A 16,902-nucleotide genomic window follows, 5' to 3' on the forward strand; every position below is an offset into this window, starting at 1 on the left:
TTCTTTACTTAATTATTATCTATGTAATGGTCCTAATTGTACTTTTATTCAAATAAATTAATCATCCATTTTTCCACTTGCAAAGTGTAACATAAAGGCAAACTAATTACTCCCTTCTTTCTTGAAAGTTTGCTTCACTTTGTATTTGCACGGTCTCCAATGAACATCTTTGATAATTAATTTTAAAAAATAAACATTTGAAAGATCTATCATTAGGGAATCTAATAAGATCAAACTTGTTAATTTTTTTTTTTTTTTATCATATAAATCATAAAAAATGGTTAAGTTATTTTATTTTGACCACATGAATAATAAATGAGTTGAACCTTCATGAACAGAGGTAATATAATAAAATACTGTGTAAATACAAGTAATGCATTGAAAAAATATAAGCATTAAATTTACACTTGAAAATCGTTAAAAGTTACGAAATCATAAAAAAATTTACACTAATTACACTGATTTACGCGTGTTTTTGTCGTGAATTCCTAATTTTATATAATGTTCAAGAGTGTATTTAATCTTATGTATACTACCTCCATCCTCAAGTGATAATCCCTTATGGGCAATTTTAGTCCCAAAATATTCACCTCATTTATTTATTTATTTTTTTTTTTTTGAAAGAAACCCTATTTGCTTTTTTCAACAACCATTAATGTTAATTTTTTACCGAAATTCCCTTAATTTGCAACAATATTTGTGCAAATTCAGCTTTCTCATGTAAATTTTGTTTTCCCATGTACTTTTATTACTTTCTCAATCTATTTTTTTTGCATATCCAATGACAATTTAATTTTTCAATGTACTTTTACTATTCTTAGGCCTTGTTCTTTAGAGCTGCTTTGCACTGCTCTGTCCTGCTTTGCTCTACTCTGCTCCACAGTGTGAGGAAGCCTAGCCCTGCTCTGCTCTGCTGAATTCTGCTCTACTCTACTCTGCTCTGCTCTGCCCATAAGTTCAAAAGAACAGGGCCTTATTTGTGTTTATTAATTTCCAAGAAAAAATATCCATAATGGACTATCAAAAGGGGACGGAGGGAGTATCCCTTAAGACTACATATAATATTATCCTTTATGTTAATGCATAATGAAAGATAATGTTAGTAAAAAGTACATTTACCAACCATGAAATATACTACCTCCGTTAAATGTTATGTGTAACTTTGGGGTATTATTTGTGAAATATTTGGGATAGTATTCCAAAATTATACATAACGTTGAATGGAGGTAGTATTTGCTATTGAGAAGTTCTACCATGTCCACGAATTAAAGTCTTACTCTGTAGTTGTTACCGACTACAAGTCTTCCATCAAAAATATTTTTTTTTTGGGTTTTGCTATACATAGCCCTAAGGGCTATGCATAAGAATCAACAATTTCATATCATTAACTCTATTTTTCTTGTTCCAATGGAATCTTATATTATTATTAATTTAAGTTATTATTAATTTAATGTAATATTGTTTATGGGATAAGTTATTATCAAAATGCATTTATTAACCCATTAAAGCTATTTTTTTTTTCCTTTCAGGATTAAACTTTTGTATTTTATTTAGTTAGTTAAGCATTAACAATCTAACATCATACCAATAGAAAATTATATTATATATACTGTAAAAAAGAAAAAATTTTAGTAGTATTAAAATCCAAAATAAACACCGTACAAGTCAATCTTTTACCCACATTCTTCCAAGAAACAACATATAGCAACCAAACCATCTACTCCGTATTAGATAATACTAAGTGGACAATACTGCAATATATTAGTGTGCTGCTAAGATATTTATTTTTTTTAAAAAAAAAATTGTTTATACGCCTGATTTGGTTTATTAGAAGATAAACTTAGTTATTATCATCCTTTTCAAGCTTTTAATTTGTTTTAACGTACTCCCATCCAACAAAACTATGGAGTACTATTCCCATGCCTAGCCAATCTTCATTGGTTCAAAATATTTCATTCATACATATCAAATAAAGGTATTTTACTAGAAGTGCCACATACGACCTCGCATATCTTCGGCACCCAAACAACTAGTTGAATCCATCTTAGGATAGATTGGACTAGAGAGAGGATGATGATATTGAACTTTTTTTTTTTTAGAAAAAGCATTTTCATGGTATTTAATTGTGTAGGTAAGAAAACTAGAAAAATATTAGTTACATTTTTGGGATGGATTAATTTTGGATTAATAATACTATAAGATTCCATTGGAACAAGAAAAATAGAATTAATGATATGAAATTGTTGATTCTTACATTTTTTAATAAAAAGAAGTTTACTTCATGTCTTCTTACCGCGTTTCAAATGTTTCGTTGTTTATGATGGGGCCGCCTTTTCACATTGGAAATTTCAGGTATTATTTATTTCCTTTCAGAACCTAATGACTAACACTCCACTATGTATAATAGGCTTATAGAGTTATAGCTAATACTAATAGTTTATATATTCCACATCTTCTGCGTACAAATAAAAGTGTCATTTCACCCTATATTTTTGCTCTACAATTAAAGGTCTTTTCACTTCAACTTAATTTCACTTCAATTGAGATTTAATCAATTCAGTTCAACTACTAACTTCCTTCTCTCTTAAAGTATTCATATCAGCTCTTTTCAGTTCAGCTCCGTTCACTTCACCTCGGTTCAGTAAACGTAAACAGGCCCTAAGTTAATTAGACTTTATTCATTTTCTTACTCGTAATGTTTTGTTAGGAAATAGACAAGGATCGATTGATTTAGGTCATGTGTTTGATACGCTAGGAATATAGACAACAATATATTTTGTATAAAACATACTACCTCCGTTTCATATTATGTGCAACATTTTCTAAAAATAGATGCTACACTTTATTTGAAACAAATGTTTTCTTTCCTTTTATTGGTTGTCATTTCCTCCATCTCTCTCCTCATCACATGTTTTTTTTTTATATTTCTCTCTCCATTTACCACTCACATAAAAATTTTGTCTAGGAGTCCGTGTCGATGTTTTTGTTGCACATAATATGTAACGGAGGTAGTAAATATAATTTGTGAAATAAAGTAGAAAATAAATGAGGTAGATACACATATATACATGGTTCAGTTAAATTACACCTAAGTATTTTCTTATTATATAGCTTTCATGGAAGATAACAAGAGATGAAATAAAGGAGATACAACACTCTACTCCATCTCACAAAATAACTCAATGGAGTTACATATTGGCTTGAATTGATTAGAATCAATTTTTAGCACTTCTGAATTCTAATTTTCCACCCAATGACTTTTTATAAGAAAACCCAAGGAATACCGTTAGTAGTCATCATAAACAAACCCAAAAATAGGAAGCAAAAACGTCTTCATTCGACTAGGCACGAACATGCTATGTAGGGCACGTCTGTGTCCCTTCCCTAGCTTCGATAATCTTTTGTAAAACGGTCATAACTTTTTTGTTTCTTATCGGAATTGGGCGTATGATATATGAAAGATCTTAAAACAAGTTATAACCACCAACTTGAATCATCACTTTTAGCCGGTTTGGGAGATATGTGCGTTTGAAGTTGACCTTTTGCTATCACAATAAATTTCAAGTCACAACTAAAAGTTTTAAGATGAGATTGATGAGAAGAAAGGGTGTGCATAGATTTATAATTGAATATTTATATATAATTACAAAATGTAGAAATTTGATTTTCTATTTGTTACAGAGTATAAGTTTCCAAGTTTTTGGAAATACAAAAAGTCATGCACAATTGCACATTATATATACAAAAAAATATGAGATTGAATTGAATATATTTCAGTAGTCAAAAATTTTGTAGTCGGTACATGTTTTATTTAAAAAATATACAAATTCTCAACAAGAAAATGTCAATTTACCTATATATATGTCCAAAGACAATAACTTTAAAACCATCTGTATGTTATTAAGGATGGCTCGTCATCGATAAAGTGTCATCGGAAGTTCGCTTGAGCATAACTCTATGTACTGTAAAAAGTTATATGGAACATATATAGGTGAAGGGATTACACTACGAATTTTGCATTTGTGACCTCTGAAATCGGAACACGTTACACGTATATAGCTACACTCACATATATCTTGTTCAATATCTCATCTACTATTGGAAGTGGAAGTAAGCGTATCTCCAAGAATGTTATTTGAATACCAAAGTACCACAGACTCCACAAAATCCAAGGTACCCGGCGCTAACATATAATCGTACGTAAAACTTATTAATTAGTATCACTGCCTGTTTATTTTAAATTCCTTCTACAGCTAACAAGTTGTGTGATAAAGTCAAAGTATGTGAGATTTAACCTGTAACCAAGAGATTTTGGAAGATTACCTGTAATCAAATTGTTTGAGAGATCGAGATATCCAACAGGTTTCTCGTTGCATCACATCAGGATCGGACTTGTCGACTTGACAGTAAGTTATCTCACAGCTTCAGAAATACATGAGACTCTAAAATCCTAATTGCATTAGGAATAGGAACATTGAAGCTATGTTTGCTTATTCCCTATTGCATTGGGATCGAGCTATATTGCCAATTGCAGTGGGAAATAGGACATTCAAGTTGATTGTTAGAGAGATCGACATATACAAGCTAAGGTAAGTGTTGATCCCACTCTAGTTGAACAAATGTGAGAAACTTTACAATATTTTGCTGATAGTTTTTCTCAGAATTTAGTTTTATTAATTGCAAAATATGGTAAGAATCACATGATTTATATTACATTACAGACACATCACATTCTTCAGCAAGCCAACTGAACTCAAACTTACTATATTACATGACCTGACTAACAATGGGATGTGCTGCTATATTACATATTCTAGGACAGGATGAGGAAAAACTAAACTCAAACTTACTATCCATGCTAAGAGTATCTAAAACAGAGGATTTTTCATTTTGTGCTCCCAAGAGAAGCTTGTATATGGTAGGCAGCAAAATAATTTTTTTTTATTAAGATTAATTCTCCTTGTCAGCAAGGATTACATGACTAACATCTCAGTTCATTGTAAGCGAGAGAGGACTTAGCAATGAAATGTGAAGCTCTATTACATAATCTAGGACAGAACGAGAAAGTACAGAGATGACTTAGCAATGCTAAGAGCATCTAAAGCAAGAATCTGAACAGAGGACTTCTGATTCTGTGCTCCCTAGCACATAGGTAGGCCGTAAGCAAAATAAGTCGATTCCTCTAGCACCGAATCTTAGCCAGCTGCATAATTGTAATTATGTTATATTCAATACAATCATATTTAAATTCATAATAGATACAGACATGCAGTCAATACTTAATAATATTGTCGTTGTCAACAAAAAAAATTGAAACAGGAAAGAATAAAGATTAAGAACTTACTGGATTTAAAGCCTCCTTTTAAATTTAGCAATGCTCAATAAGACCATGACATAAAGCCTATCTTTCATGTCATCAAAGAACTGAAAAAAGGCATGCCTCCAAGATCTCTTCAGCACCAATGTTCCACAAACTCCCCAAAATCCTATGATAAATCCGAGCACAACACTTACATACAACCCCAGAAAAAACATCTTGTCATCATCAGTGTCATCCTGGGGAGTAGTATTATCTTCCCCTGTCGAGTTGTGGTGTGGTTGATCCCAAGAGCAATTCGAGAGAGGAGCTCCACAAAGTTGAGGATTTCCAGCATATACTGAAGCATTGAAGCCTTGAAGTTGAGTGCCCTTCGGAATTTCTCCAGAGAAGTGGTTGTCTGACAAATCCAAGTTGCTGAGAAAACTCAAAGCAGTGATGCTTGCAGGGATTTCACCAGAGAGGTGGTTGTTTGACAAATCGAGAACTTCTAAAGCTGTCAATTGTCCAATTTCCGGTGTGATGTTTCCAACCAAACTGTTTCTTGATAAGTTCAAGGAGACAAGACCTTGCAGAGCTGAGATTTTTGTGGGAATTTTGCCTTTCAACTTATTGTGTGAAAGATCAATGAGCTTTACTAGTCCTATAAACTTCCCAAAGATCCTTTCTGCATCTTTCCACATAATCGTCGCAGCATCACTGTATGAACCAACGACAACGGTACTAGAACTATGGTCAGTGATAGAGTATTGCAATGGTGGAAGCATATCTGTTGTATCTTGCATTGCTTTAAGATTACAAATGCAATTTGGAATGGTTCCAGAAATTTGGTTGACAGCGAGATCCAAGATTTGAAGAAAGGGTAGTTGACAAAGGCTCAAAGGTATTTCTCCAACGAAATTATTGCTTCCAAGGCTTAGAAAACTGAGGCTTTTTTGATTAGTCCCAATGCCTGGCAATATACGTCCACTAAATGAATTATGAGCAAGATCAAGAAAAACCAGGGATGTGCAATCCTCTAATGATCTTGGAAGTTCTCCCGAAAACCTATTGTTGCGCAAGTGCAACGTCTCCAATTTCTTCAAATACCTAATGGAAGGTGGTATAACACCAGAAAAATTATTGTTTTCTAAATGGATAAAAGACAATTGGTCAAAATTCATCCAGCAATCAGGAAGTTTTCCGGACAACAAGTTATTTGAAAGATCAAGCTTGTATAGACGTACTTTCACCTTAGGACACAAAAAGAGGGTGGGATCAGAAAACTTATTATTATTCAAGCTTAATGAAGTAAGGGTTGTTGGAAATGTTGGTATTGCACCTTCAATATGGTTGAAGCTCATATCTATAACAACCCCATCCAAAGACTCAAGGCTCGTTGTGATTGGTATTTCCAAATCTGAAAGCGTCCCATAAATCATATTTTGAGACATACTCAGATAAGTGAGCTTTGAAGATAATGTAAAAGAACTCGGAATGCTGTCCGAAATTCCAGCACCAGAAATATCAAGAATCGAATAATTTTTTTGGCTCACAAGCCAATTTGGAAAGATCGGTCCCAATCTGCAGGATGTTAGTTTAATAGTATCCAACTGGAATGGAGGAGTCCAATCATCATCAATATCGAGCACCAGTGCTGAATTACCTGAAAGGTCCAAGTATTGTAATCTTGAAAGTTCTGAGAAGTGGCTGCTAGAGAGTGTACCATGCAGAGAGTTAGAAGAAAGATCCAAGCGATCGAGCATTGACAGTTGCCCCAAACGAGGACTGATGGTTCCATTCAAACGATTATTATTAAGACATAATTGTTTTAATGATGGAAATGCGCCAATCGCGTCTGGAATCAGACCCCATATGTGATTCTCACCCAGATTTAAATATGATAATGACTTGTTTGAGCATCTGGTAAGTGTTTGGATTATGTTGGGAAACTCATCGGTGATGTTGTTTTTATTCAAGTAGAGACTTTGTAAGTGACACAAATTGCCAAGTATTTTAGGCAATTGCGAGGACTGGAAATTATTTGATGAGAGGTCGAGATAAGAAAGAGCATGCATATTTCCAAGTTCATTAGGAAGCGAACCTTCTAGTTGATTATAACTGAGATCAAGATATGCAAGATTATGCATCTTCCCAAATGACCTTGGAAAGGAACCATCAAGCTGATTGTAACGGAGATCAACATATGCAAGGTGAGTATCAATTCCGCTCAAATTAAAAAGCCATTGGAATATTGATGAATCAAACTGATTGCCAGCAAGATTAAGATATGAAAGAGTGGTTGTGGAGTTTTTGTATGAAAGTGGCCAGTGAATTCTAGAGGGAAGGTTACAACTTTCCAAGTGAAGAAACCTTAAGAATGGGAGGTCGTTCACAATTTTTAGCCAGTCTATGGCTCTACTGAGATGGACAGAACTCAAGTCAATATAACTTAACAATTTTAGATTTGAGAGCCACGACAAGTTTTTGACATAGAGAATCTCAATGTTGTCATAAACATGATTGTAATAGCTAAGATCAAGAGAAATCAAGCGGGAAAGGTTTCCAATCTGGTGTGGAATTTCTCCACTGAATCTAGCGTTGGATAGGTTAAGGTACTTTAAACTCACAAGGTAACCAACAAAACTAGGGATGGGTTGGTTTTGGAAATTGTTGAGGCTCAAGTCCAAGTAACTCAAATGCTTCAAATCAACAAGGGAAGAACTCACTTTACCTTGCAAACAATGATCCTTAAAATAATAAGTGACAACCCCACGAAGGTCAAGCTTGACTACATGGCCAGTTTGGTTGTTGCAACGGATGCCACGCCATTGACAACAGTTTTTGTTATCATCATCATCATCTCCCCAAGAAGACAGCAACCCGCAATTATCGATTTGAATGCCCTCTTTGAATTTCAACAAAGCTTCTCTTTCTTTCTCAATACACATGACGTTGTTGTGGTGGCTGCTAAGGGTATCAAGCCCATGAGCAACACAAATGAAGTAGGAAAACAGCAAAAAACAAGAAAGGAGGAGTTTATGAGAACTCATTGTCACCAAACTTTGGCTAGATCAATGAATGTATATGTATCAATATAATGTATGGGCTAAACATATAAATAGAACTTTGAAGCATTAGAATTGCAATACGAAGAAATTATCGTACATTCATACCTATGCTCACAACTTGTCATGCAAGTTACAATAAATGTCAATGAAAGAAATTAATTAGGAGTAGACTTAAAAACTTCTTGCATTGTACAAAGGAAATTTTAAAGTCATCAATTATTACTTTGGATAAGTAAAGCATACGGAGAGCCAAAAAATCCAACTCATTCACAACTTATTTTCTCCAACTTAGGCTCCGTTTAGTTTGATTAGCTTTCATGAAAAAACATATTTCGAGGAAAAACACAATTGTAAATTAGTTTTCCTTTGTTTGGCTACATGCAAGAAAAGTTCAAGAAAAATCATAAATATGACTATATGAGTGAAGAATGTGAGGATGGATGAGAGGGAAGTAAAGAGAGATAAGCAGTAGGGAGGAAAATATGACAATTTTCCATTCTTAAAAATGTAATTTTCCACCATTAGGAAAATTATTTTCCACCTTTTCACCAAAAATAAAATAAAATAAAATAAAAAAATCCACCAAAACAATTTACATCAAACTAAAGGGGCCCTTAATTTTCAATTACCCCTAAACTACTCTCTCTAAAAATTTCAGTCTCATTTTACCATTTTTTTTTATTTACATATAATCAATCAAACCCAACCATCTTCTTATTACAGAGTAATTCTCTTCCTGAAACTTGTTCAAAAGGCCAATGAGATGTTTTGATTGCGGATGAGAGTACTTGTTTATCATAAGCTTGTTTTCCATTATTTCCATATATTAGTGCAACTATGATAATGATGTTTGATTTGTGTTCCCCTGTCCTTCAAAAGGCTTCTCATTTTTATTTTATTTTTTTTTAGCACATGTGGTAACACATAATTCTGATTACTTATACTTCGTATCTTTTAAAATTAATTAAGTTGAAATTTAGAAAAGCTACCCTGCAACTAATACGGAGTATTTAAATTTATTTAAAAATAACAATTTTTTTGTATTAAAAAATTTATCTAATTAACCGAAAAATTGAAAACATTAATTTTTTTAATAACTTTCATACTTCCTCTGTATTTTTAGTTGCTACACTTTCAATTTCACGGTCTTCTAGACAATTTTTAAAAGGAATAAGATATAGGAAAAAAAAAATAAGAGGGACTTGTGTAGATAGGAGAGAGATAGAGAGAAAAAAATGTAAAAAAAAAATAAAACAATGTTGCAACTAATTAACAATTTCCAAAATAGTAAAGTGTAGTAACTAAAAAACAAAAAATTAATAGTAAAAATTATTCTTTCCAATATAGATTATTGAAAGATTAATTCATAAAGTTTTTATAGAGATGTTAATAATTTATAAAATTAAATTTTATTAACACATTAATAAACATATTAAAGATCAAAAATACAAACATTTGCTAGTTCTACACTTCTACACAACCACAAATTAAAGTCTTATTTTGTCAAAAAAAAAAAAAAAAAAAAAAAAAAAACACAATTAAAGTCTTATTTTCTAAGTTGACTTCAAGCATTTCCTTTAACAGCAAAAAATTTGACTTCAAGTCTTCTTACCGTGTTTGAATGTTTGATCATGGGGTCCCTTAAACTTTTACAAATTACAGAATTCAGATTTCACTTTTAATAAGTACTCCGTATTCAAATACTACCTCCATATAATACTCTTTATTATAAATAAATGGAGGTAGTAAATCTATTTCACCCATCGTCCATGTCTATTCTTTGACATGAGCTTAATCAAATAAGACATTTCACCCGTGTCTATGCAAAACAAGAGGCCAATTATGAGGGGTTTCAAAACAAATAAATTATCGTGAATTTGAGAACTATCCCAAATCCTACAATTGAGCCAAAATCATCATTTAAGTGTGAAGGTACAACTACAAGTATTCTCTTCATTCTCTTCTGTTTTGGACGTTTGGAATTATGCACAATTATTAATTAATTTTGTAAAATTAAGGTTATGCTTTTTTTGGCAAAATTGAGGTATATTGACATAAATTCAATTATTGAAAGTACAAATTTAGTTTAAAAAAAGGGATATTATACATGTAGGGTAAAGAAAGTAGGAAGAAAGTATAAAAGAGATAACAGAGAAAGTAATAATGAATATTGAAAACCTATTAAAATATTATAAAAAATACAATGGCACATGAAAAGTGGAGGGCAATTGAGTATTTAAATTGCAAAGCAAAGGGTAAATTTGTCTAAAATTAATGACTATAAAAAGAAAAGATTTTAAATGTAAAGAATAAAAAGAAACACCCTAAATGGAAACATAAAGAATCTCATTATTCCAATTCAATAAACCTAAAATACAAAGTTTCATATGCGGCTCGCCACACCGTGCGGCTGTCCACAATTTATTATTATATTTTTAACTTTATCTCTCTCCTTTCCTTTCATTTTCTTGAGAATCAATCAGGTAAATTCCAATCGTCGATAATCAAAAAAATTTCAATCGTCATTGTTGGAGATAATCGGATCAGCTTTAATTAACTTTTTCAATTGAAGGCGGGATTGCAGGATCTAGGGTTACGGTTACCGATCGATTTCAATCGTCTTCGTGGGTGGTTCATTTGTCGATGGTGTTGGTTTTTGGTGGTTTTGAGGGTGGTGTTTTCATTCGTCTATCGGATCCAGTATGGTGGTTTTTATGGTTTTCATTCGTCTAGGGACACGTGGCATGATTACAATTCTTTCCATGGGTTTTAATATATATATATATATATATATATATATATATATATACTAGTTTTGTGCCCCGTGCGATGCTCGGGTTGTTTATTAAATTTTGAGATAAATTTTAAATCTATATTCAAATTTCAAAATATAGTTCTAATACAAAATTACTTAGGAATTGATGTACTTTTGTAACGATTTAAACTATATATTTACCTCCGTTTTTTATTAGTTGACACATATTCCTTTTTAGAAATTTCTTTTTTGTTGACATGTTTCCTTTTTGGGTAAGTTTTATACCTTGTTTTTTAAGTGTACCTTACTTGCTTTATCATTCTCTTTCACTCTCTCTCCTCTCCTATGTGCCTAAATTGAACGTGTCAACTAAATAGAAACGGAGGAAGTATGTAATAAGCATGTAAATGACTAATAATAATAGGAAAGTGTTATACATAGTCCTTAAGGCTACATATAAGCATTAAATTTACTTGAAAATCGTAAAAAGTTAAGAAATCATCAAAATATAAACACTAATAACACTGATTTATGCGTGTTTTTGTCATGAATTCCTAATTTTATACAATTTTCAAGAGTATATTTAATGCTTATATAGAGTCCTTAAGGCTACACAGGGCCGTAGCATTGATTTTGGGGGCCCTGTTCTAAATCGGAAAAAGGGGCCCTTAATAATGTAAAAATTATACTACGAAACGAAGTACTTTTTATCTATAATTTAGATAATGCACAATTTTCCTATATATACATTACAAAATGAAAATGTTTTTGTATAACAATGATATATTCAATTATGCAAAATTAATTCAAATATTTTATTCATGTTAATTATTGATAATATCAACTAAATATAACATCATAATTATAATAATAATGTCACATATACAATTATAGGTCCGTATAAAACTAGAAACAACCAATTAAGATTCTAATCTTTAACATACAAGTTGTAAAATTAAAAATTAAAAATTAAAAATTCATCCAACTGTGAAATAATACTAATGATTAAGATATTGCATAATTGCATTCATACAATTTATACATGGCCATAGAAAATTAGAAGCCAGGATTCTAGGACTGTATAAAAAAATCAATGAAAATTGCTTCAATTGATATTATCAAACCAGAAACATTAAAAAAAATTGAAATAAAATAAAGATCAAAATTTTACCTTTAACCAATAGACAAAGTAGGAATCAATGAAATCAGTCATTCAAAAAGCTATCAAAACAATACCCCCAAGTGAAGTTCCAATTAGTTTTTGTTTTTGTTTGATTGCGTATCAATTAAGAATTAGATGAAGTAATCATGGAAAATCAAATATAATTAATTGTTCATTGCCAATGTGATAGAAGAAAAAACGTTAGAATTTGTCTGAGTATAGGTAATTTTCCATTAAAAATCCTTGAATGGAGAAATTATTTTCCATGGAATTGAATTGATTTAATTAAGATACTACAATACTAATTTAAATTGATGAAGGAATTTGGAAAGTTGTACAAATTAATATGAAGCTTGAATAAAGGGAGGAAAATATTTTTGATGAAAATAATAGCGGCGTTATAAATAAGAAGACTAACAAATACTCCGTATACAATCAATAGTTTAAAAAAAAAGGATTAAAAAAAATGGGCCCTCTTAAAATTAGAGGCCCTGTGCAAGAGGGCACCTTGCACACCCTCTTCTATGGCCCTGGGGCTACATATAACATTACCTACCAATAATAATAATATTGGTATTTTTTTTAGAGTTATAATTTAATATTTGTTTGAATAAAATTATAATTCAATTTATACATATGAAATAGAGTTATAATCTAATATATTTTAAATAAACTTATAATTCAATTTATACCTATGAAATATTGGTATTTTATTGAAAATAAAACTCTCAACTTACAATTTTATTCTAAAATTCTATCCAAATTTGATTGAAAATAGAAATCTAAACTAATTAATTTATCTTATGAAGTCTATCTAAGTATTTCCAGCGTGGCGCGACACTTGGCAAAAAATTAAAATGCCAAGTGTCGTTGTCTCGTGGACTGGCTAAAAGTTTAGCTTTATATATTAGTTATATGATATGATTATAGATATTAATGATGAAAAAACATTGTTCTTGGACATTGGCTTCTTTGACAGTTTTACCAAGCCTGATGTCAAAAAAATAACAGACAATTCTAGCAACCAAGCCTAGGGGTGAGCAAAAATTCTAGGTACCCAGAATTGGAACTGGAACCAGTTAGGAACCGGTGGGTTCGGATCTAGAATTGGACCCGGTGGTTCTAATTTCGGGTAATAAATTTAGAAACCGGTTGCAACCGGTTCCAATTCAAATTCCCAATTTTTGGACCCGGAATCGGTTGGGTACCCGGCTACCCAATATATATTAAACTAAAAACACTTTTTTAATATATATATATATATATATATATATATATATATATATATATATATATATATATATATATATATATATATATATATATATATATATATATATATATATATATATATTAAACTAAAAACACTTTTTTAATATATATATATATATATATATATATATGTATATATGTATATATATATATGTATATATATTATATTAATATATATATATATATATATATATATACATATATATATATATATATAATATATATACATATATATGTATATATATATGTATATATATTATATTAATATATATATATATATATACATGTATATATATATATATATATATATATATATATATACACATATATATACATATATAATATATATACATATATATATACATATATACATATATATATACATATATATATACATATATATATACATATATATATATATATATATATATATATGAAAAAATTTAGAACATAAGTTGAAAAAATAATTTGATTGATTTTCATGTATATGAAAAAATTTAGAACATAAGTTGAAAAAATAATTTGATTGATTTTCATGTTTTACTATTAAGTTATTATGGTTTATTTTCGAAAGTTTTTATCATAGAGATAACCTATGTAGGAATTGAACCTACATTTTCTATGCATTTGCATAATCCTCTACCAATTGAGCTAATAGGTTTTAGCATATGTTCTTTTTTTTTTTTCATTTAATTTACTTACGCCTTTTTATATGTTCTAAATTATTTTCCTATCATCTAAACCTTTTCATCCATTACTTTAAATTTTTCTATTTATGCTCTGAATTTTTCGTATATTTCTGAAAATTTTCACCCTATATTCTAATTTTTTTTCTATCTATAATCTTAAAATTTCTCAATTCTAAAATTTTTCACCCTATGTTCTAAACTTTTTTCTTACGTTCTACTCCGTACATTTTTTCACCCTATTTCTAAACTTTTATCCTATATACTAATTTTTTTCACCCTATGTTCCAGTGGCGGAGCCAGAAATTCCAAATCGAGGGGACAAATAGACATCACGTAGTTTGAAAAATGTGTTAGGGGAAATAAATACTCAAACATATAGATGACACACATAGTTATTAAAGAGTTAAAGTTGTACCACCAAAAAATCTTAAAAAAAAAAATAATAAATAAATAAAAAAAAACTATCATGTACTAACTATTGCTTCCAAAATATTTGCCTATAAGTTTAGAAATTTTTAAATTTTCAAACATAAGATAGTATAGGTTGTTGAGTTGTTCGTTCACGCAAAATTATAAAAACAATAAAAAGATGTAATTGTTAAGAAATAATGGAAGGATATATGCATTGTCTTGCACTCTTGCTCATAAATAAATAAAAAAAGGAAAAAACAAAACAAAGGTGTAAAATGCTACAAAAAGATTCGAACCTTTATCCTTTAAACAATCCCTCATTCCACTCACCAAAAAAAGGAAAAAAAAAAAAAAAAAAAAACAAAGGTGTAAAATGCTACAAAAAGATTCGAACCTTTATCCTTTAAACAATCCCTCATTCCACTCACCAAGATGACAACTAATGATTCATATCACAAACAAGACTCTATAAGATTAACTTGCACCACTGCTCCATCCTAGTTCTTAAGATAAATTATTGCTTACAAAAACATTTATACTAGATTTATTTTCCTAAGTGGGGGGACAGCTATCCCCCTTGTACCCCGCTAGCCCCGCCTTTGTATGTTCTAAACTTTTTCCCTATGTTCTAAACTTTTTTCCTATGTACTAAATTTTTTCGCCCTATGTTTAAAACTTTTTTCCTATGTTCTTAACTTTTTTACTATGTTCTAAACTTTTTTACTATGTTCTAAACCTTTTTTTTATTTGACCTTTTCACAAACTTTTAAAAAAATCGGGTGTACAATAATTATTGTACATCCATTATAAAGATAGCTTAAAGTGATTAAAAGTTACCTCTGAAATGAATAAAAGTTACCCCAATATGCGTAAAAGTAACTCAATTCAAATAAAAATTATCTACACTTTATTAGTAAAGAATCATATTTTAAATGACTAAAAATCAATTATTAATGATTGAATGTAATTAAATTACCTTTATAAAACTTTTCTTGTTGTCTATTTATAAAAAAATCATATTATGTTTAAAGTTACCCAAAAACAAGCAAAAAGTTACCCTAAAATTAGCTAAAAGTTACCCTTATACTGCTCGATGTACACTAATATTAGTGTAAACCGGATGTATACAAAAGTTTTTGTTTTTTTTTTATTTATATTCTAAATTTTTTCCTATGTTCTAAAATTTTCCACCTATGTTCTAATTTTTCTGTCTAAAGCTCTAAATATATGTTCTAAATTATTTTCATATGTTCTAAATTTTTTCACCTACATGTTCTAAACTTATGTTCTAAATTTCCTTTAATGTTCTAAATTATTTTTCCTCTATTCTACACATTTTCTTAAGTTCTAAATTTAATTTCCTATGTTTCTAGATTTTTTAATTTTTTTCTACTTATATTCTAATCTTTTTTCCCTATGTTCTAAAATTTTATGCTTATGTAAATACTTTCAAATATGGGAAAACTTTATAACATAATAGAAATACTTTGGAACATAATGAAATACTTTAGAACATAAAGGAAAACTTTAGAACATAAGGAAAAAATATTACATAACTTTAATTACCTTTTTCTTCCATAAGTAATTTTTTCATCTTGTATAATAATAATTTCTTCTTCTGATTTTTCTTCATTTTGGCCTTGCATTTTGCTGCAATTTTAAGAAATCAAAAACAGTAGTAACATTCCAACATTAGTAATTAGTACGGAATAATATAATTTAAACATAAGAATAGTTTAGAACATGCTGAAAATTAGTTTAGAATATGCTATCATAACAATAGAGTACTAATTTAATTCACACATTCTTTCGTCAATTCCTATGAAATATAGTGATCAATAGGATACTGGAAAGAACAATTCGAAATTGACGGATCTATAATCAATTGTTTGAATTTGAAGAAGAAAAAAATCAAAAATTGAGAAATTCTGCTAAGATCTGTTCTAAATTGAAACGAACACATATATAAATCCGCAAAAAAAAAACTGGTGAAATCGCAAAATCAAACTTATTAATTCGAACAAAATGAAAAGATTAGCATAAAATTGAACGAAATCAAAAGATTAGCATATAGTCGAACAAAGTCAAAAGATTAGCAAAAATCGAACCCTAAATTCGAATCCTAAATACGCAAAAAATGAACCCTAAATTTGCAAAGATTGAACTAAAAAAAAAAAATCAAACTCCATGCAAAATTTATTAAAATCAAATTAGAAATTCTGCTAAGATCTGTTCTAAATTGAAAC

The 16,902-nt window shown here is 29.8% G+C and overlaps 1 protein-coding gene across 1 annotated transcript; it reads right to left on the minus strand.

Moving 5' to 3' along the window:
• Window positions 1-5,094: 5,094 nt before the first annotated feature.
• Window positions 5,095-8,382, minus strand: LOC145630377 (receptor-like protein EIX2). The gene is made up of 2 exons (XM_081682638.1): window positions 5,345-8,382; window positions 5,095-5,203 (listed from the first exon to the last, which is right to left on the minus strand). The coding sequence occupies exon 1, from the start codon at window positions 8,347-8,349 to the stop codon at window positions 5,350-5,352; it is 3,000 nt and encodes a 999-aa protein (XP_081538764.1). The 5' UTR covers window positions 8,350-8,382; the 3' UTR covers window positions 5,095-5,203; window positions 5,345-5,349.
• Window positions 8,383-16,902: the final 8,520 nt, after the last annotated feature.

Source organism: Chenopodium album, chromosome 5 (genome assembly GCF_948465745.1).
Source record: "Chenopodium album chromosome 5, dcCheAlbu1.1, whole genome shotgun sequence".
NCBI lineage: Eukaryota > Viridiplantae > Streptophyta > Magnoliopsida > Caryophyllales > Amaranthaceae > Chenopodium > Chenopodium album.